The sequence below is a fragment of the Podarcis vaucheri genome (genome assembly GCF_965113315.1).
Source record: "Podarcis vaucheri genome assembly, chromosome: 4".
Taxonomy (NCBI): domain Eukaryota; kingdom Metazoa; phylum Chordata; class Lepidosauria; order Squamata; family Lacertidae; genus Podarcis; species Podarcis vaucheri.
Window position 1 is genome coordinate 103,160,522 of NC_138762.1, and position 24,463 is coordinate 103,184,984.

At 43.6% G+C, this 24,463-nt stretch overlaps 1 protein-coding gene across 1 annotated transcript in view; it reads right to left on the reverse strand.

Annotated features, from left to right (window-relative positions):
- LMO7 (LIM domain 7) overlaps positions 1-21,362 on the reverse strand; it is a 148,362-nt gene extending 127,000 nt beyond the window's left edge. Inside the window, exon 1 of the mRNA XM_082221440.1 lies at positions 21,234-21,362. Coding sequence (XP_082077566.1) covers positions 21,234-21,317 — 84 coding nt within the window. The 5' untranslated portion in view covers positions 21,318-21,362. The remainder of the gene's footprint in view (positions 1-21,233) is intronic.
- Positions 21,363-24,463: the final 3,101 nt, after the last annotated feature.

A 24,463-nucleotide genomic window follows, 5' to 3' on the forward strand; every position in this document is an offset into this window, starting at 1 on the left:
AAGATGCCTGCTCTCCCAAGGTTAGGATAAAGAGGAAGGAAATAGGAAATGAAGTGATCAACCCTAAGGGTACCATTCTAGTCCAAAGATTGGTCATTGCAGGCTTAAAGGGCAGTTTCTCTCTCTATCAGCTCTTTCCCACGCAGACACATCAGCCTCCAGGTCAAAACAGAGTTGCATCCATGGGCGTAACCGAGGGGGGAGGGAAGGGCAGCTCAACCCCATCAATAAAAATCAATAAAAATACATAGCTAACTGAGGTTCTGCCCCTCCCCAAACAAAAGGCCTGGCTACACCCACGGTTGCATCCCAGCAACTTTCAACGACTGCCACATGCAACGCAGACAGCAAAGAGTAGGGCTCACTGCCACAATTCCGCACCACCTTGAAGTATGCACATTGAATAGGTGTAAGAGTCTGAAAAGCGTTATAGTGTTAAAGCCTTTCACCCTATGGGTGTAAAATATGAGAACCCAGTCTGCTATACAGAAGGATGGGCAGAAGCCTGTGGAAGCCAAACAGAAAAACTTCCCATATCTTAAGGTCAAGTTGTTTCCTATATGCAAAGGACAACAATAGCATATGGGGGGGGGTAGGTTTCAAACATCCTGAAAAACAGACGTGCATTGGTTATTTAGGTTCTGAAAATAATTTGGGTTGGGGGAGGTAATTTGACTAGGTCTCAAATATAAAATTTTGATCACCGCTGTCGAGACGGTATGAAAGATCAAGCAACCTCTGACTGTAGTGTGAGGCATCAGGCATAAGCCTGCATTTTATTAATGTTTGATCAGGACTTGTATATTAAAGAGAGAGCTTAGATTTTCAAAAGTTTCAAGCCAGCAGTTTACAACCTTGGTAATGTTTATTCTCCTAGACAAGGGCCCCTTTGATTGATAGCAGAAAACAATTCTCAAAGTCGTAAAAGCTGGAATTACAGACTGAGTGAGGACACTAACCCTATATGTTACAGAAGATAAAAAAGGCAGAAATAAATAATTAGGAATGAGTAAATAGTAAAATAATGCCAATGTGCCTCCCAGTAAAATGAGCCAGATCTTCTTTCCAAGGTTAAAGACCAAATGGAGAAGCATCTAGCTGGCAAGTCTTTTTTTAAAGCTGTTTCTTTCTTAAACTGAAGAGAGTTAAAGGGCAATAAATGTTGGGAAGAGCTAATGGGAAAAGCAGCTGGCTGGAGAAGGGGGGGGGAATGTAAACTGGAGAGGCTTCTTTTAAAGTGGTTTTTTACTGTGTTCCTTTTTACTGAGTTCCTTTTCTACTTTACAAAGGCCTTATTCCTTTTAAAAGGCTACCTATGTTATGTATTAAATATATTGTCTTAAATGTAATTATGCAAAGGATTTAAGAAATGCTAGATTTCATATAGTTGTAAGAGTTAAATTAAGTCAGCCACCAGCCTAGCCCTGCCAGACGGAAAGACGCCATCTGAGCAGTCCTGATATATTAGTTGTCAGACATTTGTTTAGAAAACCTTCAAATGAAGGAGATCTTTCAATGTTGATGTGAAACTCAAGATCCTTGACATATGTTTAAGATAAAAATTTAAGATTAACCATTTGTTTTAGAAGGCAATAGGGCAAGGAGGGCAAGAGGTGAGCTGGTAATTAAGATGCCTTGTTGAGACACATGTAAGATATATTACTACTTATTTGTCATTTATAGATGTAACAATATATAGCTCTTTGTGTTCCATATAAGGACAGGAGGATATGGGTGTATCTTCTAGGATTGGTTCTAGCAATCAGCCAATAGGAAATTCAACCAGGCTGATTGGACAGAGGTAGCCACAGGAGGAGCAAAGGGGGCTGGATTAAGGGAATATAAGTGCTGGCCATAATGGCAGGAGGCCAGGCCAGAGCTTGGTAACCATATACCACTGTGCCTCTCATTTATTTGTCTGACAAATAAATAATTATTTTAATTTCTCTATTGCTGCGTTGAATATTTCATTCCAGCTAAGCGTTAACCACAAGCAGGGTGCTACAGTGAATCATGTTTTTTTAAAGTGTAGTAAACATGACAGAAAAGACTGTCAGCTAGCCAGAGGCAGAATTACGCTTACTTTAAAAGAATGCTGCCTTTTTCTCAAGAGAAAACCTCAAAGCCCTGGGATTTATGCAAAGACAGAGCACTACCTCTACACTATAACTCACCCCATTCTCAGATTCATGGATTACTTAAAATAGGAGTTCCAACATTCAGAATGTAAAATAAACTTTTTTTTAAAAAATGGTTACGCTGTAGATGTTAAAGCTTGAAAACCACTGTAAGTGTGAGTGTCTTCTTTTGCAATATACATGACAACATTGTAAGAAATCAAAACTCAATAAATGAAGTTCATGTTGTGTGAGGCTTCATGTAACTAAGAGACAATTTAAAGTGTACTAGTCCCTAATATCTTTGCACTGAACAGCAGTCGTTAATATGTTGTTTTAGGTGCTACTCAAAATTTCTGCTGTTGCAATAATAATAATAATAATAATAATAATAATAATAATTTATTACTTATGCGCCGCCTATCTGGCCGGGCCTCCCCAGCCACTCTGAGCGGCTTCCAGCAGGATAATAAAAACACGATAAAACATCAAATATTAAAAACTTCCCTAAACCTTCAGATGTCTTCTAAAAGTCTGGTTGTTGTTTTTGTCTTTGAATCTGGTGGGAGGGCATTCCACAGGGCAGGCGCCACTACCGAGAAGGCCCTCTGCCTGGTTCTCTGTAGCCTCACTTCTCGCAGGGAGGGAACCGCAAGAAGGCCCTCGGAGCTGGACCTCAGTGTCCGGGCTGAACAATGTGGGTGGAGGTGCTCCTTCAGGTATACTGATATGCTAATATGCATCCACTTCTGAATTGTGCTTTTACTGTAAGTTTGATTTGGGCTGTATCCAATGTTCCATGCACATGATTCTGAAACAGGACTTCAGTTTCATTTCTTCCCTCCCGTGCATTCCCAAAACCTGCTCCAGAAAGTCCCCCAATCCTCTAGAGCTGATTTCAAGAGTTTATGGTGACTCAAGAGAACAGGAGAGGAAGTTCAATTGAACACATGGAGTCCACTGTACCAGGGGAACTGCAGCATGAAATATAGTCCTTAGTTTTTATTGTTTCACTTGTTCTGGTTTTCATAATCTGCAGTGAAATATCTGATTAAAGGCAGCACACAAATACTTGTACAGTGGTACCTGTTATGTACTGAAGTTCTCACCCTGGGCCAGCAGGGGGATACTGTAGATAGTTCAGGTCCACATATGCAAATAAGGGATTGAAAGTGACGTTCAGTGATTGGATAGTTACAGAAAGTTGTTACAGTAACGTTGTACTGGAGCTCTATATAAGCAGGCTGGCTCAACCCTTCAGTTCAGTTCTGTTCTGGTCTATGAATAAACAAGAGCTGTTTGAAGAACCGCTGTGTCGTCTGATATGTTCACCCACAACTTAACAGTACCTCGGGTTACATACGCTTCAGGTTACAGACTCCACTAACCCAGAAATAGTACCTCGGGTTAAGAACTTTGCTTCAGGATGAGAACAGAAATCGTGCTCCAGCGGCGCGGCGGCAGGAGGAGGCCCCATTAGCTAAAGTGGTGCTTCAGGTTAAGAACAGTTTCAGGTTAAGAACAGACCTCTGGAACGAATTAAGTACTTAACCCGAGGTACCGCTGTATGTAGATTACCATGATGCTGCTACCATGATGCTGCTACTTACCCGGGAGTGAGCCCAGTTGAACACAATGGGATCTACTTCCAAGCAGACATGCATAGGATTATGCTGAGGATATACAAACTGTTAAGCCATTTAAACTAGTTAAATTCACTGGGTAGCAGAATTAGGAGCGATGTGTCAAAAGGAGTAAAAGGTACACAAAACTGTAGGCTTTTTAATTGTTAGGTGAAGAAATGGAAACTAGAAATGGGCACTAGAGTTAATATGGATTAAAATGTGAAGAACTCTGTGCTGTTTCTCCTTGATCTCAGAGAAGGTACTAACATTTTCCTGGCAGAGTGCAACCTTCCCACTGCTAAATATTTTGCACAGATGCCAACATATTACATACCCCATTTTATCAATTTTGAGTCATTAACCATGTTTTTGAACATTTCCATTCCCACTCTCATTGTGGACCAGAAATAAAGATGTCCTTAATTTATGTCCCAATTCGCACACACCTGTGTTTGTGTCCCAAAGTCATTATTCTGAATGCTCTCTTGTCCCTGCTCTTCATGATGGCTACTGCCATAATGACATCGTGGGATTGCTATTTTTGGCAGCAAACTTCTTTCTTGAAATTCCTACTTCTGCTCTAAAGTTCTGCAAGCATGGCAAGGTGCAGATCTAGCTAACCAAAATATTAACACCAGTGTGTTAAATAAAGTTCAAATCACACAGAACCGCTGATAATCAGAGAACCAAAGAACATCAGCAGGGTGTATTCCTGGGCCTGTAATAGCACACGGTTTCATTTGCACATTTGTTATTCTACCCATATGACTATTTTATGATTTGCTTCTTTTAGATTTATTTATAGTGCTTTCGTACATACAGTGGTACCTCGGGCTAAGTACTTAATTTGTTCCGGAGGTCTGTACTTAACCTGAAGCTGTTCTTAACCTGAAGCACCACTTTAGCTAATGGGGCCTCCCACTGCTGCCACGCTGCCGGAGGACGATTTCTGTTCTCATCCTGAAGCAAAGTTCTTAACCCGAGGTAATATTTCTGGGTTAGCGGAGTCTGTAACCTGAAGCGTATGTAACCTGAAGCGTATGTAACCTGAGGTACCACTGTATTATGTAGGAAAGCTGTAAGGTCCAGAGAATGAGCCATCAATTTATATATACACAATGCAAGTTACAGATTATTATTTTCTCTTCCAGCATACTTTCCAACTCCGCTGAATATTTTACAGAACTTCAAACAACATTGCAGGATACAAGCAGTTCTGCTTTTTACTAATATCCTTAAGGAGATAAGCACTCCTCTGTTCTAAGCACTCCTCTGTTCTAAACCATCTGTGCAGGTACGCAAGCAATTTTTAAAGCAAATTTAAGTAGTATGGGTTTTCCTTCTCTCTGCCTTAGCCAGGAATGCTGAATTCAAATGTGTTTGTTAAAAGATTTAAAGAGGCAGTACTAGAAGGCGAGGCTGTGGCAGCAGAAAGAACAGTGAAAGTTTTGACAGGGAAACCGTGTTACAGGAGGCAGCGAGGTTCATTATGAAGTGCTGACAATACTATCAAGTATGGAAAACATTATCTGACATCTGTTCACTCTTGAACTATGGAGGAAAACATCAGTACCTTACAAAACTCATGAAAGCTTTAGGTCACAGTTCAAGGAGACAGAAGCAAGAGAGTAGTAATGGTTCTGAAACAAATTATAGCTTGCAACCATGGCAAGACATAACTCAAAAGATCAAAAGGCACGCAAGCACACAGAACACTCAATCATCTATAAATTCAACTCTAACACACACTTTTCTTTTTTATGCATACCCAATGCATTCAGAAGTATTCCTGCTCTTGGTCCAGCTAATCTCAGTGTGATCCTTCCTGAAAATGCCACACTTGTAAAGTTATATTTTTCTCTGATCCAGAGATGAAGTTTTCTTTATACATAGCTATCACTCATAAAAAGGGGTATTTCACCATATTTCACCAAAGAATATGGGTGTGGAACACATTTAAATACATTAACAAAAGGTTTTTAAATAATGCTTACAAGAAAACATTAACACAATGATCTATTTTCAGCTAAATAATCGCCATCATTACTCTCTTGCTAAAAATATACATCTTCCTGAGCATTTCAGGAATTCCTGCATGAAGGATTAGTATGGATTAAATGACCTATTTCAGTACTTGATGGCTGACATGAATTAAAGTTCTTGCACGGAGTCAGACATTAGGGATATTTGGTAGTCAAGGTTAACATCTCTCTCAAAGGTATTCACAGTTTGAGGGAACAGAGCTTGGCCACAATCCAATGCTCCAGGTCACTGATTTCAACGGTTTTAAGGACACTTCAATATGTGTTGGATAGTGTTTAATACAATACTGTTCCCCTACATTAGGGATTTGATGTGACCACTCCTTTGTTCATTATTTTAGGGCTCCTACGCTCCTCCCCACCCCCTGCCCCAAACTGGGGAGTAGCGAACAAAATGTCCACCTCCAAAACACAGGGCGGATATACGCTCGTGATTTTTAACATTAAGGTTGGGTTAAAGAATGATTTTGATAGTGTAGATTGACACATGACGTCCTACTTTTTACATTCATAATGCGTTATTACCGTGTCTTTTTGATTGCTTAATTTTTAATTGTTTTATGCTGCTATATCGGTGAAACACTGCTCATATGTCCCTATATACAGTGGTGCCTCGCAAGACGAAAAGAATCCGTTCTGTGATTCTCTTTGTCTAGCGGTTTTTTCGTCTTGCGAAGCAAGCCCATTGACGGATTAGCGGATTAGCACTATTAGCGCTATTAGCGGCTTTTAGCGGCTTATCTGCTGATCGGATCAGCTGATAAGCGGCTTAGGGGCTTAGAAAAAGGGGGGGGGAACCAGCAGGAACTCGCAAGACATTGTCGTCTTGCGAAGCAAGCCCATAGGAAATTCGTTTTGCGAAGCACCTCCAAAACGGAAAACACTTTCGTCTAGCGGGTTTTCCGTCTTGCGAGGCATTCGTCTTGCGGGGCACCACTGTAGCGGGGGTTTTTTTTACTGCATTCAAACTCCCACAATGGTATTTGAGGGGAGGTGTTCAGTTCCAATAACAAAGGACACAGATGGAGGGAGGAGGAATGAAAATGTGGCACCAGAGGGCAGAGCAGAGCAACCAGTGACCAGCAGCAGGGAAAGAGACAGCATTTTGGAAATTGGTGTAGCCGGGTATTACTTACATTTGAAAAAGAAACAAAAAAACCAAGGTAAAAAACATTTTAATTAACAAGTATGCCCTGTGACGTTTTAGAACAACACATCAAATATCATTCTAATGGAGCCACGTTGCCCTCCTGGAGGACCCCCCCTCCCAAAACGTGTGGGCACCCACAATCCTGAGGTCGAGATGGCACCGCTGATGCGGATGACTGAGAGATTCCACAGACCCAGCTGATGCACCATAGGAACTGAATGTACACGCAGTCTAAGAGCATCCGCTGGAATCTTATGCACAAATGTTCTTGCAAATAAAAATGAAAAGCATTCTCTGAAGAAACTCTTTTTTTTAAAGGTGTAAACATTTATGCGTCCTTGGCATTAAATAGTAATTCAGCTTTTAATACTGCAGTTTGAATGTTTACATGTATCGTCAACTCTTAAATCACCCTTTGAACTAGGATGTACAGTGGATTATAGGAATGGCAAGTGACTTGCACAACTGCTTAGCAAGACCTGAAGGGGTCTCTCACAGCACACACCATTATTCTGACATGCCGTAGTTTCTTTTCGGTCCATATAACTAATCTAGAGGTAGATCACAATGACTTCCATTTTACAGACTGAGAACTGAAATGGATACTATCTGCCAAATATCAGCGGACGAGCATTTGCCTGATGCAGGCATCAAATCCAGATTCCCCAAGATTAATGCAAGTTGTAGATCACAATGCCTGCAGTTTCTCTTAATTTTTCTGCCAGTTCATTACCCAGGCAACAAATGTTTATACATCGACTGGCCACATTTCAAACTATGATTGAGGGCCCCTTGAAACACTGCTTCCCCCACCTTCACACACAGTGAAATAGCAATACTCACCTAAGACTTAAATATATCCCTTATGCAGATGTTCAAAAGCTAAGCCAAGACCATAGCAACACAGCTATAAAAAGCACTCCAGAAAAGGCCCACCCAGGTTTTACAATATGAATGAATCACTTGATTGAGTTATGGGCTTTGTCTTTCAGATGTTATTTTAAATATATGATCATAGTTCTCTACCCAGTCCTTGCCATACTGTTGAGATGCTTTGGGGGGGGGAGACTATTTGCCTATAAATATTAGAGTTAATTCTAATCCTTTAGGCTGCACAAGATGAGTCTGAAAGCTCATTATCCCTGTTTTTCCCCCGTTTGTCCCTTCTGTATAAAACCATACCCCAGTGATTAAACCCATGCTTTCAGAAGGAGTTTTTTTTTGGGGGGGGGAGGCTCTTTATGCAAATTCAGGAAATCTAACCCAGGCAGACATCTTTCCTGCCCTGGCAGAAAAGCAAACCATAAAAACATACAGTAGACAGACGAGCTTTAAAACAAGTTCCAGAAATAGAGACATGTGGTGGCCACATGTTGGACAAACCATTTCCTTAGACTCCATACATTGTACTTTCAAGCTAGAGGCAGATTTATTTAAAGCAAACGTCTACCTCTTAGAGAATAAATTCTGTCCTTTCAACTAATCCTCCTGGAGCTGCTTCTCAAGAAAAGGTTTTGTGGAGTCCCCCCCCCCGCCCCACAGCCCAGATATCCTCTAAACATTACCTAATGGTGTCTACTCAATTTATCTCAGCCCCAGAAGAGGGTCAGTTGTGTCTCCAAGATTATGCCCTAGCCAAGACAACTTAAATGGGGAATAGGTTTTCTCTCCACTGTGCTCCAGGAAGTCCTGCAGCTCCTGGAAGTTTTCTTGTTTTTGTTCTTTGAACAGGACACAATGGTTCTGTAGCAGCTGGTATGCCGAGGGTTCCCCAGAAAACAGGTAAATGTAAAAGAAAAAGGGTTCCCTAAAGGCAATTTTTCTTAAAAAGCAGAGACATCACCTTGCCAACAAAGGTCCGTATAGTTAAAGCCATGGTTTTCCCAGTAGTGATGTATGGAAGTGAGAGCTGGACCATAAAGAAGGCTGATCGCCCAAGAATCGATGCTTTTGAATTATGGTGCTGGAGGAGACTCTTGAGAGTCCCATAGACTGCAAGAAGATCAAACCTATCCATTCTGAAGGAAATCAGCCCTGAGTGCTCACTGGAAGGACAGATCGTGAAGCTGAGGCTCCAATACTTTGGCCACCTCATGAGAAGAGAAGAGTCCCTGGAAAAGACCCTGATGCTGGGAAAGATGGAGGGCACAAGGAGAAGGGGACAACAGAGGACGAGATGGTTGGATACTGTTCTCGAAGCTACCAGCATGAGTCTGACCAAACTGCGGGAGGCAGTGGAAGATAGAAGTGCCTGGCGTGCTCTGGTCCATGGGGTCACGAAGAGTCATAGAATCATAGAATCATAGAGTTGGAAGAGACCACAAGGGCCATCGAGTCCAACCCCCTGCCAAGCAGGAAACGCCATCAGAGCACTCCTGACATATGGTTGTCAAGCCTCTGCTTAAAGACCTCCAAAGTAGGAGACTCCACCACACTCCTTGGCAGCAAGTTCCACTGTCGAACAGCTCTTACTGTCAGGAAGTTCTTCCTAATGTTTAGGTGGAATCTTCTTTCTTGTAGTTTGGATCCATTGCTCCGTGTCCGCTTCTCTGGAGCAGCAGAAAACAACCTTTCTCCCTCCTCTATGTGACATCCTTTTATATATTTGAACATGGCTATCATATCACCCCTTAACCTCCTCTTCTCCAGGCTAAACATGCCCAGCTCCCTTAACCGTTCCTCATAAGGCATCGTTTCCAGGCCTTTGACCATTTTGGTTGCCCTCCTCTGGACACGTTCCAGTTTGTCAGTGTCCTTCTTGAATTGTGGTGCCCAGAACTGGACACAGTACTCCAGGTGAGGTCTGACCAGAGCAGAATACAGTGGCACTATTACTTCCCTTGATCTAGATGCTATACTCCTATTGATGCAGCCCAGAATTGCATTGACTTTTTTAGCTGCCGCGTCACACTGTTGGCTCATGTCAAGTTTGTGGTCAACCAAGACTCCTAGATCCTTTTCACATGTACTGCTCTCAAGCCAGGTGTCACCCATCTTGTATTTGTGCCTCTCATTTTTTTTGCCCAAGTGCAATACTTTACATTTCTCCCTGTTAAAATTCATCTTGTTTGTTTTTGCCCAGTTCTCTAATCTGTCAAGGTCGTTTTGAAGTGTGATCCTGTCCTCTGGGGTGTTAGCCACCCCTCCCAGTTTGGTGTCATCTGCAAATTTGATCAGGATGCCCTTGAGTCCATCATCCAAGTCGTTGATAAAGATGTTGAATAAGACCGGGCCCAAGACAGAACCCTGTGGCACCCCACTAGTCACTCTTCTCCAGGATGAAGAGGAACCATTGATGAGCACCCTTTGGGTTCGGTCAGTCAGCCAGTTACCAATCCACTGAGTGGAAGCATAGTCAAGACCGCATTTTACCAGCTTCTTTACAAGAATATCATGGGGCACCTTGTCAAAGTGCCCGACTAAATGACTAAACAACAACAAAAAGACAATTTTTGGCCTTAGAGATTTCTATACCTACTATAGGACCTACTACACCCACGTCAGGAAAGTTGGTGCTTTGCTCCCTTGAAGAAAGTTAAAGACCCGGTCTTCGAAACTTGTATTGTTCTGCTGAGATCTCTACCACTGGTCTGATGCAACACTTGCCCCTTCCAGTGATTAGGAAATACACTTTTAGAGCAGCCATCCTATACACAAGAAGCTTGCATGAAGCAAGCCCAGCATAAGTAAGCCACCATCAGTATCCAGATCCAAACTCCATTCAATGAGTGGGTTTATTGATAAGTCTTTGAGGTTCACCACTCTATTTGCCAGTTCAACTTTCGTTGAGTTGCCCAGTCATGTGACCAAACTAACCAGGCTTAGACTGGATCCTAAGCGCCCCCCTGCATGGACCTGCCCCCACCACCATACCCCCTTTTCAGGGCTTACACCTATTAAGAGAGGTTAAGCCACCTGGTTCCTGGCGCAGCAGAGAAACATTGGCACATCTTCAGCTGAGCTGAGGATAAAAGAATTAAGCTGGTGTAGTCCAGCTGTGCCAGGGGCCTCAGATGGATCCAAACTCTGCTCTTGCCAGCAGAGCTTGCTATAGGATTGCTCCTTCAGCGACGACAATTTACAAGGCTTTGTTTCTTTCCTGCACACCAGATTGCTTTGGGTTCGTTTCCTAGCAACAGTGGCAAAATTATCTTCTCTAAAATAAGAACCTGTGGAAATGAATCTTTTCTTCTTCTGCTAGACATCAGGATCAGCCACAGACATAATCTGAGCTGTCGGTGGGGGAAACGACCCGTGCCTCCATCACCCACCTTCACACAATGCAAATGTGACATATGTCTACTGGCATGCAAAATTAAAGGCAGTATTATTATTTTAGAGCTCCGGGAAGCTAAGCACCACCAACATTTCGAAGCAAATGCCTCCGCAGGGGAAGCATACATTTATATGAATCTTAGCCGGCCACAAATTCAGGGAAAGAAACATCCAAAATGCAAATCATGAAGGACAGGCAGCCTTGAATATCACATGGAAGTCCAACATTCCTGGTGACCAAGCATCCATCAAATGTCGTCTGTGGTTTTTCAGATCATTTGACTATTCAGACCTCAGTTGATTTTTAAAAAGCAGGTCACAAGGGCATTTTCCTAATGAATAAGCTGGGCATGCTGTTTGCTCAATATGCATTTTCGCCAGACTGGGACGGTCCAAGTTGTTTGCTCCTTTTCCAGCTCCATAATGCTTGGAACGCACTCTGAAGCAATGCTAAGAATTTCGAGCAGTTGCTCATCAATATTTACTACTTTACAATGGGCTCTTATTTGCCTTGGGAATGAGCTTCTAACCAGGACTATTAACGCAGCTGCAATTGCTCCCAGGGGACAACTTTGTTCCAATATCTTAGCTCTTCTTTAAGTTGAAGAATTTAGCCGATGCTTCACATGAACTCCAGAAGATGAAAGTATTTTTGCTGTGCCAAATAGGAAGCCATAGTCCATCTGGGACAGTCCTGCACAAATGAAGACCCACCAAGTCACGTGCAGCACCCCAGCCATGTGCACTGAAACCTGCCGGAGGATACCACCAGCCAGACTCACTGCAGGAACAACACGACTCTATGCAGACTAAAAAATAAAAGAAAGAGCAACAGCCAGATGTCTAAATATGGCCAGAAAGATTATCAAAAAACAAACAAACAAACAAAAAACAGCAAGAAAGCAAATTTGAGGTTCTAATACTTCCAGCATCTACATATTCCCTAATCTACAGCTGCAGGAGAAAATTTGGTCCTGTTCCTTAGAGGCAAGATTCAGAGGAATCCTAGTTTAACTAAAGTGAAGCTTCTCTTTATCCTGGAGAATAAAAGCTTAAAGGTAAAGGTAAAGGGACCCCTGACCGTTAGGTCCCGTTGCGGACGACTCTAGGGTTGTGACGCTCATCTCGCTTTACTAGCCTATGGAGCCAGCGTACAGCTTCCGGGTCATGTGGTCAGAATGACTAAGCCACTTCTGGCGAACCAGAGCAGCACACGGAAACTCTGTTTACCTTCCCGCCAGAGTGGTACCTATTTATCTACTTGCACTTTGACATGTTTTCTTGTTTTCCTCCTCCAAAAACTAGGTGCGTCTTGTGGTCTGGTGCGTCTTATAGAGAGAAAAATACGGTAATCCCCCCCAAAAAAAAACTGTTGCACACTAAATTACTGTATATTTTTGAAGAGCCATATTGAGATCAAAATGTCATTTGTTAATAGAATAAATTGTACTTAGCTTTTTGAGTTCTTTTTTCTTTCTACTGAATCTCTCATCAACTATGTCCATGAGCCAGTTTTGTAAAAAAATATATATTTTTTAAAGAAATCTGCCAGTAAATCTTTTCACGTGGTTGTCTGGCTCATTGGTAATTTTTTGCAACATATGTAGTGCTTCTTTTCCTCATGAACATGGATAATTAACTAGTCACAGTGGTTTGTAAATCATTTTGAGCATGGGTAGGCAAACTAAGGCCCAAGGCCCAGATCCAGCCCAATCGCCTTCAAAATCCGGCCCACGGACAGTCCGGGAATCAGCGTGTTTTTACATGAGTAGAATGTGTCCTTTTATTTAAAATGCATCTTTGGGTTATTTGTGGGGCATAGGAATTCATTCATTCCCCCCCTCAATATAGTCCGGCCCCCCACAAGGTCTGAGGGACAGTGGACCGGCCTCCTGCTGAAAAAGTTTGCTGACCCTTGGTTTTGAGGGTTGTTTTTACAAACAAGAGGTATATAAATTTTATGAAATAAAATAAGACACTTTGAAAACAGACCACTGATTTATACCTCACATTTTGTAACTCTAAACATCTAAATAAACATATGAGGAATGATTTTTTTCCATTTTTTCTTCAAATATTTTTTGGTAAGATACCATGTAGGAGGTTTTCTCCACACCTCTCAAATACCTTGGTAAAGGATCAATCAGTGATGTTTAAGAAGGTAATGGTGATGCTACCCATCTCATGGCTTACATCCAAGACTTGCAATACCCAACTCATCTAGAAGAATCTTTATGGCAAACTGGATTAGCTACACAAAACATCTAAGCCTCCCGGCTCACCTTAAGTTTCCAGTTCATTCTATCTGGATTTTCTTTATTAAAACAATTGCAATCCCTAAACAAAACCAAAGCTTGCCTCTACTTTCTTCACTTGATACGGCAGTGGAAACTCAAATAACCAGAAGTTACTTTGGCGCAGCTTGTTGTACTGGTTTAAAGTTAGCCCTGTTTCCACTCCATCTTGCTCTCAAACTTTTGTGCTGTGCTGAGGCTACAAGGAAGTATGTGCATAGCTAAAAACCACTAGAAAAAGCTGAAGTGTTTTCAGTTTGGGGGGCTCACCCACACTTCTGCCTAGAAAACACAGGTCAGAGAGCTTTTCTGCTTGGCTTTCTATCCCTGGAAAAACCTCTCTTTACTGCAGAATCGGAGCAAACATCAACGCACAGAAAACCCAACTGAGGTTGGCTCTAATTCAGAAGTAAAGAGAGGCTTTTCCCAGAGGAAAAGCAGAGAGACAAATGGAATTGTTTATGAGCCCTAAGTGTGCAGCGTTCTTGAGACTCAGATCAATGTCCAGTGGGTGTTCTTTGCAATCTTCTCAGGAACAAATATAGTTGTTTTTAAATGATTTTTTATATTAGGTTAGCCAATTAGTTTGTAATCTTATTGCCAGAGATGGAATATTTCCTTTCCATCACTTACAACACAACTCCCAAAATATGTCAGCAGCAAAAGCAGGAGAAAACGGATGCCTTTCCCTGCTCTCCAAACCAGAGTTGATTTCAAAAAGTGTATAACGCCTTAACAAATCGCAGCTGATGGACTTGAATGGAGGCAGGTGCACATGCCTCCAGACTTAAGGAGTCTTCATACACAACATGGGGGGGAAATGCCATTGAATCCCTGCTGAACTATTTTTAGCATGTTGGAATGTTGTTACTGTGGGACAGGAAACAGAGGACATCCATTCCGAACTGAATGTGTATGTCGACCACTGTAGACTTTTTTCATTCACATTGAAGTTGTGTATCAAACTCTTTGGGGACAAACTAGGTACATTCAGGAGGCCCATGAACAAGCTATCCGACATTCCTCCCACCTTTTTAAAAGCAGCCACAGAAGGAACCCAGTGCACATCAGAAGTGGGAGAGTGAAGTGGTGAAATTAACCTTCTTTCCCACCTGAAAGCATTCCCTTCGGAAACTGCTATTTGCCCCACAGGGAAAAACAAAGTAAACTGTAGATTTCCTCCCACTGGGAAGATTGTGGGATTTATATAAGGAAGATGGTACACTGGTACCTCGGGTTAAGTACTTAATTCGTTCTGGAGGTCCGTACTTAACCTGAAACTGTTCTTAACCTGAAGCACCACTTTAGCTAATGGGGCCTCCTGCTGCTGCCGCGCCGCCGGAGCACGATTTCTGTTCTCATCCTGAAGCAACGTTCTTAACCTGAAGAACTATTTGTGGGTTAGCAGAGTCTGTAACCTGAAGCGTATGTAACCCGAGGTACCACTGTAATGAGAAGAAGGATTAATAGCATACAGCACTATGACCCTTACCTGAATTGTACCCCATCACAGCGCTTTGAAGTTTTTTGTTCATTTTTTAACAACCCAAAAGACATTCCGTTCATCAGTCCCCCACATGACACCTGCATTGGCCCTTTGAGATTTCTGCCATTCTACAACCTGAACATCATACATCTGCCTATCAAACAGCAGCCAAATTCAGTGCGAAAGCCCACTGTATTTCTACAGCCTGTTGCCCCAACTTCTCTGTATTTTGGGTCTGTAACATTCCCGCCCTGTATTATCAAGGAAACCGCTTTCCAGTTTTGGTGCATTTACCTGCCTCCTCCAAACAATGACACCCAAGAACTTGCTTCTTATCAGCAATCCTTTGGGACCCAGGTCTTGACAGCAAATCTTTAGACAGCTGCAGACTAGGTCTCTGTTTTGTCTTCACTGTCTGATGACCTGCCCGCCTCTCTGGTAACCTGACATTGCCTTCCAAAAATATCCCGCCAGAGGCCCCATCTCACACAAAGAAGTGGAATGCAAAAGAAATAGGATGCAAATTGACAAATAAGGAAGCTTTCCTGGATAGCATTTCTAAATATGCAGAGACACATTCAAAACTATCATCCTTGCTTCCTAATCACAGTGATCTAATATACCTTTAGGATGCATTTCCTAACTTACGTCAGGGCTTCATAAGGGCTGCAATTTCTAACACATGGTTTTTATGATGCTTTATGAACAACATACCATTAACAATACAAGAATTGGCTGGCTGGACCAGGTCAAGAGCCATCTAGTCTGACAACATCCAGCAAGATGCTTTGAAGCTCAAAAGCAAGAACACAAAGGCGAATGCTTTTCCTTTTCTTTCTCCAGCAACTGTCTGCTTAGAAGCAAGAGTACCAGGGAACCCACAGGACTCTTCCAAGCATGTGCGCATAGGACTTCAGCTTCAGACAAAGGGATGTACAAGTTGGGCTGCCTGTTCCTTAAGGAAAAAAGCTCACTCATCCAAACACCCTGTATGAATAGTGTAGAACATACGGGACCCCTCATCAGAATCAGACCCTTTTTGTCTTCTCAAAATCCACATCTTAAATGAAAGAAAACCCATATCTCTTTAACATATTAGCTACTGTACATCTGTTCTAAGAAAAATACTTCAGGTCCTAGGGGATAGTCTGCAGTGTACATCCCCTATCTGAAATCACATCATCATTGCATTTTAACTATTGTAATGTTTGAATTAAGCATGCTTACTACTCTTCACTGTGGAAGCTCTCCCTATACTTACAGTAGTACCTCGCAAGACGAATGCCTCGCAAGACAAAAAATCGCTAGACGAAAGGTTTTTCCGTTTTTGATTTGCCTCGCAAGACGAATTTCACCTATGGGCTTGCTTCGCAAGACGAAAACGTCTCGTGACTTTGTTTCCTTTGTCTAAAAACAAAGACATGTTTTGTTTATAAAGTTAATTTATTTTCCCTTCAATTTTTGAACTGCTCTTTACAGTATGTGTGACTTTAAAGAGCAGTTAATAAACTGTTGTACCAAATTTGGCTTTGTTTGGACTTTTTTTGACCATAGGAACGCATTAATTGATTTTCAATGCATTCCTATGGGATTTCGTGATTCGCAAGACGAAAAATTCGCTAGACGACAAAACTTGTGGAACGAATTAATTTCGTCTTGCGGGGCACCACTGTAGTTCGAAAACACACACACAAATTTGTATTTCACCATTTCACATTTAGAATTTTATTGCTGTTCCCACCTGCGTGTTACTGACAACAAAGAGGGACTACTGAGAGTGCTATTGCTACCATATGTTAACAAGCAATACGACTTGTGGTTGCATTTATATTCTTAAAGTGCATTTTTATCAGTGTCAAGGATATCATCTTGCACATACGCCTTTGGGTTGAAAACGGGTATCAAGATAAATACTAGAGGTGTGGGCAATGCAAAGCAGACATTTGGTGGGGCTGTATAAAAATAAAGGATTTTTGGTTCCAAAACAGAATGGCTAGCATCACAATTCCTATACAGTATATAAAATCTACTGCTTTGCCACATTTGAAATTTCAGTTGGCCCATTTAAAAAATTGAGACATTTGACTGGCTACTGGCAGAAACAAGAAGTCTGGCTTGATGGACTCTTGGTCTGACCCTGAATTCTTGCATCTAATAACTGAAAATTATTTGAGTCACTCAATGAGAACACCCTCCACCCTTCTAAATGTGTCTGTGAGAGGGGGCATTATTGGCTTGCTTTGTTTTTGTTCTTGTTATTATTATTCATTTTGCGTTTTTTTATCTTGTATTTTGACGTTGTGAACCACCCCGAGATTTACGGGTGAAGGGCAGCATACAAAGTTAATGAAATAATAATAATAAATAAGTACATGAAATTCATTTAGCAGTTGTATTGAGGATACCTCTATGGTGGAATCTCATTTACTGATTAAAAAAGAAATAGTCTGCAAAGGTAAGAAACGGGGCAAAGCCTCTTTGCAAATGTTTTTACTTGGCAAGTGGAAGCAGCAGAAGTTAATTGCAAGAGTCAATCACTACTTCTTACTTGTTATGCTTCCCATCAAGAATTGCAAGGTCCCATTTCTCCATAAAATGGGGGGGGGTGCTAATAGATTCTTCACTCTGGTTGGCTGTAGCTTCTGTGCTGCCTCCATAATCAAATTAAGGAAAAGCATTGCACTTGACATCATGGCCCAAATACAATGGCAGAGCCCAAGTTATCCAGGTACTCTCCCGAAGATTAAAAACTATCCGTGGCTAAATTCACCTCCTAACTTAAAATTATAGAGCATACGCAAGAGAAAACCAGACTCTGTGATTATACTAAATTTTAATGTGCATCACGAAGAAAGCAAAAACAGACTAGCTGCAACAAACAGGTGTCTATTCTTCTACAAATGTCAACAAATAAGGATGTAATCCTAACCAGCCTACTCAGAAGAAAGTCCTATTGAATTCAATTGAGCTTACTCATTGGTAAGTGAGGTTCAGATTGCAGCTTAAATTGCTAGGTTGTTTTTTTATTAGTTCCAGGGTAAAAGGGAAAAGTCCCAGTTATTAATAGACATCCATCAAAGGAAAAATCCTCCCATATCCTAAAATAGTACACAAACTCCTTGAGGGTAAAGAAAAATTCAATTATCTTATCGACCCATTAACTTCACCTTTGCGGAGCAATATTCCTTTTTCAAACACTATAAGTTGCAAATAAGCAAGTTTAAAAATCTGTTTCAAGAGTTTGAAAGCAATTCAGGGCAGAAGTATGATTCTCCCTGATAGTGCCCCTCTCAATTCCTTTTTAGTGTTATGGATCATATGCCTCATATTTACTTTCTAACTTGTAGCTCCACTCTCACTTGTTATAAAGTCAATTGTAATTAACACTACAATTACGCTCTGCACACCTGCTGTGCATATAAGCCCAGTCTTCACATTTCCCACATAGGTGCCATAAGCCTGTAGGCTCAGAGTCTACTTGCTGAGAAATTCTACTACCCGAAACAGGACAAGCCATGGGAATAGACTTAAAATTCCAGTTTATCCATTTCCTGAAACAGAAGAAGGGGGGCAAGGGGGGAGTGTTTCCCTTTACCCCCCCCCCTTTTAGAAACCTAGTAAAGTATGTACAGAAATTCCTGGAGTTGCAAATAATTTTCTTGCAGAACTGTGAATAGTTTTACAGCAGAACTTAAGTGTTGCTTTCTGAAAGTGCACAGGTGCCTGCAACTAATGGGGATGTTCAAAAGTGCTTCGCCGTTGGCTTCTGCTGAACTGAGCCACCAAGACACCTTGTTAACTTTATAGAGCATCACCTCTTTCAACTACTTGAGTTCCAAGCATAAGTTAGGCTCTTTTCCGGAATCGGCTGTCAAATTTCTCCCACAAGTGCAATTCCATTGTCCTTGGCAGGGCTACATTAGTTCAGGTTGACAACTGAATTGCCCCCTTAAGAACAGCACACAGATCCAATCCCTGCCACAAAATTTAATATATGCTTTGCTAAGTGGAAAGGAATGCACCCTCCCAAATCCCCTTGTTCATTTGAGAACATTTAAGGGGAAAGTTAAACCAGATCTGAAGGCCATCTAACTTAACCATCTGCACCTGAGCAGGATTCTTCATTCCCTGCATTCTTAATGAGCAACTCCCAATAACAGGAGTCTGCTTATCAAGGCCAAGAAATGCCTGAGTTGCTAAACCAAACTTTCACTGAAGGCACTGTTTTCCAGAAGTTGCCATGTGGAAAATAATGGATACCGAATGCAATTCACCGAAGTGTAAAAGGACATGCATGAGTTGCACTGTATGTTCCAACAAGTCATCTTCTAGTACCTTAAAGGCTAAGAAATTTGTTGTGGTAATCAGGCTTCCATGGACTGCAAGACTTCTTGGGAAGTTGTTTGTTCTAGAGCAGTGTTTCCCATACTTGGGTCTCCAGCTGTTTTTTAAAACACAACTCCCACCATCCCTAGTTAGCAGGACCAGTGGTCAGGGGATAATGGGAATTGTAGTCCAAAAACAGCTGGAGACCCAAAAAAGCCGTGCCCCTCTAGTTGTTGTTGACGGACTACAACTCCCATCAGCCACAGCCGGAGTAGCAGATAGGGATAATGGAAGCTGTGGTGCAACAACAGCTGGGGTGGTGGTGCTACAGGTTCAAACGCCTATTCTACAGAACCTAAATATCCTGTAACAAGAAACTTTCCTGTACATTAAAAGGATATGCCTACATAACAGGGCATTCAGCAATCGCAACACAGAAGCAACTCCAACTTGGAATACATACTCTGAAGTTATTCCTACAAAATCCAGTGGGCCTTGTTTCCAAGTGAGCTAATGAACACCACATCAACCCCATCAAAATTTCCACAAAATCTCTGCTTAATTTGAGCAAAGGCTCCACCCAAGAACCTGTGGCTGAACTCTCAAATGACACACACACACAAAAAAAAAAAACCACTAGTCAGAGCCATACCCAGGCTCCTTTGACAAGGAGCTGTATCGGCACGCCTCCGTCCCTTGCACTCTCTGCCAAGGTGCCCAGATGAGCCTGTGTGCCTCACCCGGTTGCCCAGGGCAGCGAAGGAGCACCCCAGGGAGAGAACAGCTGGGGGATGGGCTCACTCCAAGCCTAAGTGGAGAAGGTGCAATTTTGGAAACTGGGCCTGCACCCTTGGCAGGGCCAGCCTAACCAACACCCAGTGGCGTAGTGTGGGGGGTGCAGGGGGGCGGCCGCACCGGGCGCAACATCTGAGGGGGGGGCACGCTAATCTAGTGCTAAAATCCATGGGTTAGGGGGCACAAATTACTTGCCTTGCCCCGGGTGCTGACAACCCATGCTACGCCACTGCCAACACCTGGATACACCTCTGAAACTAGTGCTCATACTAGAGGAGAAAAAGTTGGGTGGCCCTTCCTGATAGCCGTAAGGCCCACACCCCAGCTCCCTTCAATTTTACCCATATCGTACCACACCCTACTAGAGTGTGTTTTCCAAGCAAGACAGTAGTTAAAGGGGCCGTCCCCACCCTGTTATTTAACAAGGCATGAAAGGACAGGGAGTATGCAAGCAAAGATACCTTTACCTCCTCAAATCCCCACCAGGCACATCTGGAATTGGCGCTCGGCGCTTGCAAGGTTGCATGACCAACCGGCCGGCCAGCCACTCCACTTTTTGCAAGTTAAATGCTACACCCAAAGCCCTGCAAGGAGCAGTGCTTTTTCCCCCTGGGGGTACTCAGGAGTATGCAGTACAAGCAAATTTTGTTTCAGAAGAATCACACTGGCTTTTTCCAGGCTACAAAACTTTTCTGAGACTTCTGTATGGAAAGGAGAAAGGAGAAGCGTACCTTTTGGAACACACACACCCAAAAAAACTTTTTTTAAAAAAGTTGAATCAATAACTTTTGTTTTATTGACCCAAGAGGTAAATCTGGAGGGTGATTTACTCGGTATTTTGCTATAGACCATTTTCTCGTTCCGTTCTCTTTTCCACCCACCTCCCCATTTGAAAATACCGCCTGTCTGGTGAAGAAGTGTGGGCAATGCCAGGGCAAAGAGGAGGACGGGGAGAAAGAGAGGGGGAAGCAGCCTTCATTGTGTTGGGGCCTTGTTGCTTTTAAAGGGCAATATCTATAAATGCTCACGACAAAAAGCAAGCCCCCTCCCCGCCTCCCTTCCCATTGCCCCGCTTTTCTACCTGCGGGGCGCAGCAGGGACCCCGCGCGCGCGCCTCTCTTACCTCCACCCAGCGGCGAGCTTCGGCAAAGGCGCCCTCACCGCCGCCGCCGCTGCCGGCGCCCTCGGCATCCTCTCTGCTCTCCATGGCCGGCAAGAGAGAGGAAGGCGCGGCGGGACTCCCGAGCTGAGGAAGAAGAAGCAGGGGGAGAAGGCTTGTCAGAAGCGCCCGGCCGCGGAGGGAAACGGGGGGACGGACGCCGCTCAGGAGGCGTCGCCAAGTCGCCGCCCTCACAACCTCCCCACCACCCGAAGTTTTTACGTCAAGACCCAAAAGGGGGGGCAAAGTTTGGGGAGGGGTGTCGTCACCCCCTCCACCTCCTCACCGTTACCTCAGAGAGAAGCGAGGGGCTCGGCCGCCGCCGCTCTCGCGCCTCAGCCCCCTTGCCGCCGCGACGCGCCCTTTCCCTCGCCACAGACGCCCGGCTCTGCGCCTCGCAACCGGGGACCCCTCAGGCGCACTTTCGCCGCCGCCGCCGCCACGGCAGCCCCTTTCCCCGCTCGCTCGCTCGCTCGCTCTCTCCGCAGCGTCCCGCTAGGAAAGGCGCGTCCGCCCCACTCCTCCACCACCACCACCACCTACCTCCGGCCGGCGCTCCAGCCAGCAGCCGCGGGCAAACTTTGGCCAACTTCCCCGGGGGACGGAGGCGCGACTCCCACCTGGCGGCAGGTAAGGCAACGGCAGCCGCCCTCGGTTTCTACTTAAAGGAAGGGAAGCGCGGCGCGTTGGGCGGCGGCGCCCCCTCCCTGCAAAAAGCGGCACGGCGCCTGGATAGAGCCTCATTGCAGGGTTTTTGAAACTTTTAAAGGTAAAGGGACCCCTGACCGTTAGGCCCAGTCGTGGCCGACTCTGGGCTTGCGGCGCTCATCTCTCTTTACTGGCCGAGGGAGCCGGCGTTTGTCCGCAGACAGCTTCCTGGTCATGTGTCCAGCACTAAGCCACTTCTGGCGAACCAGAGCAGCGCATGGAAACACCATTTACCTTCCCGCTGGAGTGGTACCTATTTATCTGCTTGCACTGGTGTGCTTTCGAACTGCTAGGTTGGCAGGAGCAGGGACCGAGCAACGGGAGCTCACCCCGTCGCAGGGATTCAAACCACCCACCTTCTGATCGGCAAGTCCTAGGCTCTGTGGTTTAACCCACAGCGCCACCCGTGTCCCTTTTTACTTGTGTGAAAATTGCTGCTAGCCCTAATCCAGCAAGCCCACAGCGATCAGGTGCTTGGTCCATTTGAAAAGCGCATGGAAAGCACTGTTGGCCTTGGGGTGGTCACCGTTGGCTGCAGGATGACCCTCAACCCAAAGATAAGCAGATCTTCCTCATGCAAACCATCCTGGCTGGCAGAAGGAAACATGGCTGCCTCTGAAGACCTTTCAGAGGCCAGGTTCCTCACTGGGACAAGACAGCTTGAGCCATCTGGGACTCAGCTATACAGCTGCAAATACATTTTAAGTGTGTTTTAAGTGCATCATACAATTGTGACTGTGGTCTAAACCACTGAGCCTCTTGAGCTTGCTGATCCAAAGGTTGGCGGTTCAAATCCCCATGATGGAGTGAGCTCCCATTGCTCTTTCCTAGCTCCTGCCAACCTAGCAGTTTGAAAGCACACCAGTGCGAGTAGATAAATAGGTACCGCTACAGCGGGAAGATAAACAGCATTTTCGTGTGTTCTGGTTTCCGTCACGGTGTTCCATTGCGCCAGAAGTGGTTTAGTCCTGCTGGCCCCATGACCCAGAAAGCTGTCTGTGGACAAATGCCAGCTCCCTCGGCCTGAAAGCGAGATGAAAATGCCAGCTCCCTCGGCCTTAAAGCGAGATGAGCACTGCAACCCCATAGTCACCTTTGACTGGGGTCCTTTACCTTTTACTTTTTCTCTTTTTTTTACATAAACGTGACACTAGATGGCAATGGTGAGCTTATGGCAAATTCAATATATTTTCCAAAACTTTTTTTTAAGTTAGCTGCCAGGCACAATTCCAAGTGCTGGTTTTGACTATAAAGCCTTAAAACAGCTCAGGACCACAATATGTCAAGGACTGCCTCTGCCATTATAAACCTTCACAGACCCTAAGATCATATTCCGAGGCCCTTCTTTGGGTGTCTCCTTCCAGGAGAGGTCTGAAGGGTGGCAACATGAGAACCGTCCCTTTTTTTTCTTCCTTTTTTTTGTATTGGCTCCCCATTTGTGGGAAACCTCCAGAGAGGTTCACCTGACACCTTCATTATATATATTTTAGATGCCAGGCAAAAATGTTCCTCGTCAGCTAGACCTTTGGCTGATTAACATTCCATTGCCTTTTAAATGTGTTTGTAGTGAGAGGGGTTATTGGCTTGTTTCGCACATGTTATTGTGTGTTTTGGTGTTTTAATTTGATATATTTCCATTGTGAAAAAGCCTGTGCTCTTCGGATGAAAGGTGGTATACAAATTCAATAAAGAATAGTAATAGTTCTAGAAGGAATTTTCTGGAAGTTTAGGGATGGTAGTGGGCAGGGAAGCTATAATTGTGTTGTTGTAAACTTTGGACCAGTACTGCACCCATAAACGCAGCTTCCTTATTGGAACTGAACACAGTATATCATCACCCTTATCATACTTCCGTGAGACAAGGCAGGGCTTACTTTTATTCCAACACCAATATAAACCAAGGGATTGAGGTTTTTGTCCCTGCATGTAAGAATGCAGGCCTTTGTGGCAGTCACGTCGGGGAACGGAAGGCATTCTGTTTACTGTGTCTGTATCAATCATAGCTTTTGTTGCCTTGGAAAGTCCAACAAGGGCAGATGTCAGAGGAGAGCTTCACAGCATCTTGTGATGACCCCCAGGTGCTCAGCCCATTCAAAGATGTAGACTCCAATGTTTCAATTGTTACTGAGTCAATGTATATGTCCTCTATATTTCTCCAACCATATGTATCTTTCACATATTTAAGCTTAGAGGTAAACAATGCATAAACAGGAATAAACTAATTCCACTGATATTCCAAGGCGATGCATATCCACTTTTGAAAATACCTAGAAAAATCAATTGTAAAGCTTCAATCCCCACTACCTGAACCCAGTAAGAACAAATAAAATATGATCTCCCCCCTCCCCATTTTTTTAAAAATTGAATTCCTCCTGGATGCAATTGCAACATAAAAGTCTAAATGCCTAGATACTTCATACTGATGTAAAATGTCATTTTAGGCACTCCAACATTCTATCTCAATTGCTATCAGATAATACAAGGTA